The sequence below is a fragment of the Vigna unguiculata genome, chromosome 4 (assembly GCF_004118075.2).
Source record: "Vigna unguiculata cultivar IT97K-499-35 chromosome 4, ASM411807v1, whole genome shotgun sequence".
In the NCBI taxonomy this organism is placed as follows: Eukaryota; Viridiplantae; Streptophyta; class Magnoliopsida; order Fabales; family Fabaceae; genus Vigna; species Vigna unguiculata.
Genome location: NC_040282.1, coordinates 8,160,347 through 8,169,671, shown reverse-complemented (window position 1 = coordinate 8,169,671; position 9,325 = coordinate 8,160,347). Strand labels below are relative to the sequence as shown.

Genomic DNA, 9,325 nt, shown 5'->3' with positions numbered 1-9,325 from the left:
AATCCACCTAGCCATATATATATATCACAATTAATCATCATCTGGGAGCCACTCATCAGACGGACCAAACTCAAAAATCAGATTGTGGGTCCGAAAATTTATTCTCACCCTCTTCTTCACTTCACTAACCCCATCTCACCAACAACAACATTATTAGATCTCACGAAAAGAAAAAAAAAACATTAATTTAGATGGCATATGTTATAAATATACTGCTTCTGATTTTTCTAGGTTCTGCTCTTGTTCAGTTCAAAATCGGGTTAATCAGTTTTTGTTTTATTGCTTTGTCTACTTCTCACATTGCTAATTAATTACTGCTCCCACCATCACCACCATGCTCCTTCTTCCTCTAACTTATCTGCCACAAAAGCAGGGTAATATTGCATTGCACTGCACCGCAAAATAAAAATATCAATATATATTTCTCCGTACGTTTTTGCATGTTCATTCCGTTCAACTAAAAAATAAAAATTAAAAATTCTTGCTTTTTTCATTTCATAACTAGATTGGCCTGCCCACAAGCTTGAACTTGAATGTAAAACCATTTTATGGTGAGTTTCTGGATTTGTTGTATATGGGGTAAAATTGAATTGAAGCAAAATAAAAACTTGACCTTTATGAATTTTTGTGGCGAAGGATAACATTGAAGTTCATTGGGTGAATGATATTGTAGTAAAGTTTTGTTTATACCTTTTGAAAAAAAGTGAAAAAGATGGAATTTGATTGGATTGTGATGGTAATTTTTCCATTGAAGTTGTAACATATATCACAGTACAGATCACCCACCAATTACCCACTGTCTGCAGAAGCCGCCTCATAAACTGAGTTTCCCTCAAACTCTCACACACTCTCACACCAATAGAGAGAGAGAGAAGAGTAGTAACTTTTCTTGGCATAGAGAGAAAGAGAAAGAGAAAGAGAAAGAGAGAGAGATGGAGAAAGGGGACAAAAGGGTTCAGCTTTTTGAGGGTGAAAGTGAGATCTTTTAAGCGCACATCCATTTAGCAAAGAGGCAGAGTCTTAAACCACCAAGTGTGAAAAGAGAGAGAGAGAGAAAGAAAAACACACAGAGAAACACAAGGAAGAAAAAAAAGAAAGAAAGAAAAGAAAAAAAGACTTAATGTGCACGCCATTTATGGTGAGAAAGAAAGATAGAGAGAAGAAAATGAAGTTCCAAAGCTAACAACAACACAACCTCTCCAAATTAGGGCTTTTATTCTCTCACTCTTTCACTTCACTTCACTCTCCAAACTCGCACAGGTAACACTTGTTCATAAACCCTTCCTTAAAAAAACAAAACCCATGTTTTTATTTTCCTTATTTTTCTCGAATCTCTTCTTTCCTTCTTCTTGTTCCTACCGGCTTATTTTATTATCGCTTTTTTCGTGTTTGCAGTGTTTGAGACATGTTGGACTACGAATGGGGAAACCCGTCTTCAATAATGCTAACCGGAAACGAGGAGACCGCCGCCGGGGCTTCCGACCAGACGCACCGTCAAATCTTCGACCACTACGCGTCGCACTCGCTCATCCCCGACCACTTTCTGCACGCGCCAACTCACTCCGCCGTCACCACCGCCGCGGCCGCCACCGTCGAGTTCACCAACCACCACCACCACTTCAACCCGCAGTCGCACCACCACCAAGTCAACAACCACCACCACCACCACCCGTTCTTCGACCCACGCGCCTTCCACGGCACGTCCTCCGCCTCCTACCCCCCACCCCCTTCCATGCTCTCGCTTGACCCGCTGCCCCACGTCAACGCCGCCAACTGCGGCCCTGGGCCCGGCCCCGGCCCGGGCGGACTCCTCCTCGTTCCCAAGTCCGAGGACGTGGGCCGGCCCATGGACTTTGTCGGCTCACGAATTGGCCTGAATCTCGGTGGCCGGACGTATTTCTCCTCCTCCGAGGACGATTTCGTGAGCCGTCTCTACCGTCGGTCCCGGCCGGCGGAATCCGGTTCGGCGGCTTCCTCCAACTCCCCGCGCTGCCAGGCCGAGGGATGCAATGCTGATCTGTCTCAGGCCAAGCACTACCACCGCCGCCACAAGGTGTGCGAGTTCCACTCCAAAGCCGCCACCGTCATCGCCGCCGGGTTGACTCAGCGATTCTGCCAGCAATGCAGCAGGTTGTGGTGGTGGCGCTTGTCTCTTCCCTCACCGTCGGAAAATTAACATCAATCATTGATATTGAGTTCGCCTCTCCCAGGGGCACTTCCGTCTTTTCGCTACCCCTCGCGTAGCAATTTTATTTCACTTTGCAACACAACACACCGAACCAACCACGGCTTTAACTTAGTTCAAATTAAATTTTCATTATTTAATCGGGAGCCTCACGAAATGACGAAAACATCCCTCGTTTTCGTTCCTATTTTTTTTTTTGGATCCCAACATAGAAATTAAAATTAAAATCTGGGTGGGTCTTAGAAAAATTACGTTGCTTGGTTTCTTAGAAACTAATAAAAATGTGTGAAACATAGAATGGTGATGTTTCTCCATGGATGTAGGGGTGAGGTGGAAAAGACGGAATTGCCCTTGGGAGAGTGTTGATAATGATTGAGTTTGCCGTACGTTAAAAAAAAACCATATTCTTGATGCATCTTCATAGTGATTATAATTTGGATACACACATGCATACATATATTTAAAAAGCACATTATAATTAGTTATATAATTATGTCATGCTTCTTCACACGTTCCATCTGAATATTTAAAAAAAAATAAATCGATAAAAAATTAAATAAAATTAGATTAAAATAAAACATCACATACTAATTAGATCATATTCGTTAACAAAGAAAGAAGTCTACTCTAGTCTCATATTTTTTAATTTTAGTACCAATCAAACATTGAAGTTATTATTTCTTTAAAAAAACTTAAAGAATAACTTAAATTTTAATATTCAAAATTATTTTTTATATAAAAATATAATTATATTAATAATAAATTTAAATATTAAATAAGGGAAAAAGGTTGATTTAAATCCACCTCTAAAATTTTTATTACACTTTGTGAATCATTATTCTGAAATCTTGAATCGTGTAGAACTATCAAAGCTCTAGCTCCAATCATATGTCTAGCTAGGGATCTGACTCCAATGGTAATCAATCCCATGTGAACATATCTTCCTTGTTGATTTTGTAATTGTCTACCTGTTTGTGGAGATATTAAAGTAATTATCTCATAGGTGTTGTCAGGGAGATGAAAATCAGATCATATTCATTAACAAAAGAAAGAAATCTACTGTAGTCTCATATTTTTTAATTTTAGTACCAATCAAACATTGAAGTTATTATTTCTTTAAAAAACCTAAAGAATAACTTAAATTTTAATATTCGAAATTAATTTTTATATAAAAATATAATTATAGTAATAATAAATTTAAATATTAAGAATTCAAGTCCAAAATATAAGATCACACAATAAAAAATGCTTTCAGATGTCCATCATTATCTCTAACAAATTTTTCTCTCACAACAGAAATATTTATTTTGTAAAGAATTAGTTAGAACAAAGTTGAAAAATAATTTGTTTCGTAGTCGTAAATAAAAAATCTTTTTTTAGTAGAATTCTTGTTTTATTATATATATATATATATATATATATATATATATATATATATATATATTTTAAATGGTTAATCGAGTACCAGTTTGGTTGATAGCAAATTTTGGGTCACAATCGATGGCCGGAAATGATGTGCAAAAAATGAGACCAAACATCTTTTATTTATTTTATTTGTGAAAAAATTGAAGTAAGGAACTGCAAAAAATAAAAATAAAAAAGGGAAAATATGAAGGTGGTTCATTACACACTTTCTCGACTAATCCCTAGTTATTGACACTCTCCATATTACAATGGAGCTTTATCAGCGAATCGAAACTCACGATTTGCTTTTTTTTTTCATTTTTCCTTTCAATATTTACACTCTCACGTTTTCCCTGAGGTATATGCAACTCTTTGTAATCCATTTTTACTCGCACTTGCTTGCTGAACTTGCTCTCTTCTTTTAGCATACAATGGCCGTTCAGTCGAGACCACTCTATAATGCCAGAGAGAAAAAACCAATCCATTTTTATGGTGGATGAAATGCGCATATAGATGTAGGCCCATAATTTGCCATAGGTTGAACCAAGGTTATTAGAGTCGAGAGTCTATGTAGACTCGTGAGAGCTTCGTAGACCTGACTTGTAGACTCGTACGAATCTACTATACCCCTACTTCATATAAAAAATTATATATAGTATCATACCAATTCAGAATTTAATCACCACAATTAATGCAAATAGTAAACAATAGTTCAATAATTATAAAATAACTTAGTTCAAGAAACATGATTATTATATAAGTTCAAATTTCAGCAAACACATAAGTTAATATGAATAAAAAAAACATAAATAACTTCAACTTTTTGACTCCAATCATCTACTTATATCATCTCCAACATCATCTTCTTCATTAGGATCACAAGAATTTGAATGTCAGTCTCACTTCCGAACATTATAAACCAGTCTCAATCAATTAAAAATCAAATAATTTAATTTTTAGAAAACCAAAAATAAATTAAATAAAAAACAAAACTACATATATATTATATATATGTAACAGAACAACAACGAAAGCCAGAGAAAAAAATGAAATGAAAAAGAAAGATATAATATATATATATATATATATATATATATATATATATATATATATATATATAATGATTAGTAAAAGTAAAAAAAATGAAATAAGAAAACAAAGAAATATATATTATATACGTATGTCATTACTTCAAAAGAGGGAAAAGAGAAAGAGGGATCAACGACGCCACTTAACCAGTGTCCCGACAGAGCTGCCATGCGAGGCGATCAGAGTTGCCGTGCAAGACGATCGGAGCTGCGACGTGAATGACCGAAGCTGAGATTTCGAAATAGGTCAATGTTTTCAAGTTCTATCTTCTCTTCTTCTTCGATTAGGTTTTTCGAGTTGGGCTTCAATATCTGTTTTCGCTTGGGATTTTCGATTTGGAGCATTGGGGTTTTGGTTTGGGCTTAAAATCCGAAAGCCAACAACATGTTTTTGTGTCATTTCGTCTCGTTCTTCGAATTCGGTGACTCGCTCTCGAACTCGCGAGTCTGGTACGAGTCCACGAGTTTACTCCGAGTTTACTACGAGTTTGAAAAAAAACGAGTTTATATATGAGTTAACCCGTGAACACTGTCATGACTCGCAGACTTGTACGGGTGTACGAGTCAACCCGCGAGTTTGATAACCATGGGTACGTGCATCGAACTCTATTTCAGTTTCGAAGAATGTGTTTATATTAAAGAAAGTTGTTGTTCTCTCAATTGCATTCAATTTGAATTTGTCCTTTGTGGGTTGCATCCTTAGGTTCGAAAATCCCTTATTTTAAAAACCCTATATCGAGGTCCAATCGCCTCTGCACCCGATGAGATAGCGGACTACATGGTAAGGTGACGTTTGTGCCTAACCTCTTATTTGTTCTCTACAGGAACAGTTATCATTAATTATTTGTTTTAAGTGATTTTTAAACATTTGACCCTATTTTTTATTTGACCATTTTTAAATTTAATCATTTTTTAAAATTAAAATAGTGATAAAAAAGTTACCTACAAAAATAATAAAAATTATCCATAATAAATTACAAATAAAAATTACCTATAATAAAAAGGTGAAGACACATGTTATGTGTTTATATTAAAGAAAGTTGTTGTTCTCCCAATTGCATTCAATTTGAATTTGTCCTTTGTGGGTTGCATCCTTAGGTTCGAAAATCCCTTATTTTATAAACCTAGCGCGAGCTCCAATCGCCTCTGCACCCGGTAAGACTTTCTAATGCGTTTATGCAAATGTCGTAAAGTGTTTAGTTTCAACCTTGTCATTGATTTATGTGTTTTGCTTCTGAGTTGAATATGTTGAAGAAATTTGATTATGCTATTCGTGTCTAAAAGGTAAGCTTTTTTTCCTTTCTGTGAGTTACGATGTTGCCTTTCTTTGCTTTAACAGATAGCATTATTTTTCCATTTTGATTCAACTGAATGATTGTTGTTTTGATGATATTTTACTCAAGTTTCTATAGATAATGTTTTCTTAATTCTTTCAGGAGTTTCTTTTCTTCAAATATGGATGAGAGCATGAAACAGTTCCAAAAAAAATTAACAGAATTGGAAGTGGAAGCTGAGCACCATCTTTTAGCCCGACAATAGGTAATTCAAATTTATGAATTGAAGTTGATTATGTTTTTTCAAAGACTTATAAACTAAGTAAGTAATAAAATTCATTAAAAAGGAGTAAACTCTAGCTTCTATTGCTACATTGAGGACAAGAATTTGGTCTTAATGAGAAAGTAGATGGTAAAGTTCATAATTATATTTGTTTCTGCTATAACTTTTTCCTTGGTTTGTATGAAGTATGTATGTCAGAATCTATTGTTGTATTCAAATATTGTCTTGGGAACATGATATGGATGAATTTGAGACACTTTACTCACATCTAATGTATTCTTCTTTTACTTTCCTTAATGTTGCCTTCTTCCAAGGTTTTTACACAAATTTATGGTGAAAACATCCTGCTCGTTTCATAAATGAATAAGTATAATAAGAGTCTGGTACATAGTTCCTCGAATTTCAATCATATCTCCTCAAGATGAAATAGTTCTGTAGCATATTAATCATGGAAAACTACAGATTAGCATCTTGAGATCTGTGTCTTGTACAACTTTGTCTCTTGACTTCAAAAGGCATGTTTAGATTCTCAAGGTTCTCAAAATGCAGAAACTTCTTATGTTAACTTTTCTGTTAAAATTTGACAAACTCCGTCAGGTGATTGACACGTGACTAGCATGTCACCCTGATGTGTTTAATCATGTGCAACTTAACCATATATAATTTTAGAATGGTTTATTTCTTCTAAGTTGCACATGATTAAAACATTTGTTAATCATGATCTACTTTTAAAAGGGTGTATAAGTTTCATCAATAAGTGTGATGTGTAAAACTATTAATATTGATTAAAAGGGTTATAACTGTTAACCATGATGGAGACATAAAAACTAAGCATAGAAGTACTGGAATCAGAAGAACTATAGGAAAAACTATAAAGGAAGATTTAAAGGTCAATCATTTGTCTATATTACTGTAGAACACAACAATGTTTGATCTATAAGTTACAAACGTAGCTTTTGAAAAAATATGGTATAATAGCTTTTTTTTTTCCGAAAGAAGCTTTTAGCTAAGCACACCCCCTAAGTGACAAAAACTATATTTAACCTTGACCCATCTACCAAAGTTGTTGGGCAACTAACTCTCCTAAATTATGAAACCTTAGTGTTGGCTGTTGTAATTGTTCTTTGATTAGATGTCTTTGGTGTTACATTTCTTTTTTCCCTAGTATCATTGGTATACTGTCCATTCTACTATCCACTATATTACCCTCTGCAATAAGTTAAAACAGAACTCAATTTGCACACCAAAAGCTACGAAAAGCCAACTAAAGTGCCAAATGAGTTTTGTCAGTCAGTTTGGATTCACAAAGTAACTAATTACTTGATCCCAATGTTATTTCCTTATTACTATGTACAAAAATCACTTTAATACCACAATGCCAATCAAGATTATTATTATTTTTTGTTTACTATGCCTATAAAATCTTCTTTTTAATTGCTTTTCTATCAAATGTGCTATACAATTCTCCCTTTTGGAAAAATACAGCTGGTTGAGAATGATAGATTGAGAAATGGGAATAGAGAAGCACTTACTGCATTAAGGAAAAGGGCTCGGACAACAACGAGCAGTGTTCCATCTCCTTTCGAGTCAATGATGAGGGGAGTTCCTGAGAGCTAAAGACCTTTGGTTCAGGATGGATGATGTTTCCAGGAACAGATCTGTTTGCCAGAATACAAGTTTCATGCAGCTCATACTATATTGGAAACATGTTTTTGGCCACCCTATTCTCTAACCATTTGAAAAATACTAAACGAAAGTCAGAAAATTTCCCTAGATGTTCACCCACTTTGGTTATCTTTAGTCATTGTAATTGCAATTGCTGCAACAATGAAAAGAATGTAATTTTACGTAAATGTGGCTTTTGTCTAATGCGCTGTTGCGGTTTCAAAATGCTAATGCCACTTAAAAGAACTATTCTTTGTGTAGAACTATATCTGAATTGTTGACACGGGACTTTATGATTATTTTTTATATTAATTTATGTTTAATTGTGTAATACATAATCTTTACTTATATAAGCAAATGACATGACACCAACATTATAGTTTATAGGTTGTGTTGAGACTGACTATCTCCATTCATGTTCTTTTATTGATCGTTACTATTATAATTGTCCAAACTTTGAACTATAGCTATAAGTGAAGTCCTTTTATCGAAAACTTATTTTCAATAAAAATTGCTTGCTATACTTTTTTACTGACCATGTAATTATTTACAGATCAAGCGAAGCTTGACTTTGAGTCAAAGAAACTACAGAGCATTATGAAGGAAAAAGCTTACCTTCTATCAGAGTCAGGTGTTCTTGCAGACAAGATAAGCCCTGGAGTGCTCAAAACGCTTGTAACCTTAAATGACAAGAGAAAGTAAGATGCCTTGACTTGCTATGAGTAAAAGCTTGTCGTTGCATTGTCAACTAGGTGGAAAATGTCAGTGGTTTCTGGGAGAATCTTTCTTGGAGCATTTAGGTTAAGTCAGTTATCTAGTCTGTTACTGCAAGTGTGTACATTTTTTTTCCAAGTTTATATACTATTAGTACTACACTCAATCCTAGAAATGGAACTATTGTTGCTTGTCTGCCTTAACTTATTTTGATGAAACAATAACTTATTTTAACAAACTCTCTTGAGATAGATTTTTTTTACGGTTTAAAAAAGAAGCTATACCAAACATGGACCTGATTCCTAATTTGTTATGTGGACCTTGCATTTTCCCTAGCCAGATGTGGGGTCTTTATCATCTAATGGCATTAAACCAACCTCTTCTCCAACCTTGTAACCAAGTCATGAATTTAGAACCAAATGAAGAAGAATGATGTCTGGGCTCAGTTTAATATTATGTAATTATTACCTGTTTCGTGCAAAATTATGAGTTGTGGTAGCCTGGGGTGGGGATTAAACAGGAATTGGGTCAGACAGATTTGGGTTAGTTTATCATAATATGGCAAATTAAAAGTTTGGTTTTTTTTTGTTAGTTTCTAATGGTGCTTCAAATAAGATTGTCACTGAAGTTGGATATTTATGGGAAAAGTGTTAAATTGAGCTTGAACCATTGACTTTGGTAAAGTCAGAGAATCTAGCATTCGACAACCATG

At 34.7% G+C, this 9,325-nt stretch overlaps 1 protein-coding gene across 1 annotated transcript; it reads left to right on the top strand.

Annotated features, from left to right (window-relative positions):
* Window positions 1-773: 773 nt before the first annotated feature.
* LOC114181599 (squamosa promoter-binding-like protein 8) lies at window positions 774-2,325 on the top strand. The gene is made up of 2 exons (XM_028068099.1): window positions 774-1,260; window positions 1,396-2,325. The coding sequence occupies exon 2, from the start codon at window positions 1,406-1,408 to the stop codon at window positions 2,174-2,176; it is 771 nt and encodes a 256-aa protein (XP_027923900.1). The 5' UTR covers window positions 774-1,260; window positions 1,396-1,405; the 3' UTR covers window positions 2,177-2,325.
* The last annotated feature ends 7,000 nt before the right edge of the window (window positions 2,326-9,325 follow it).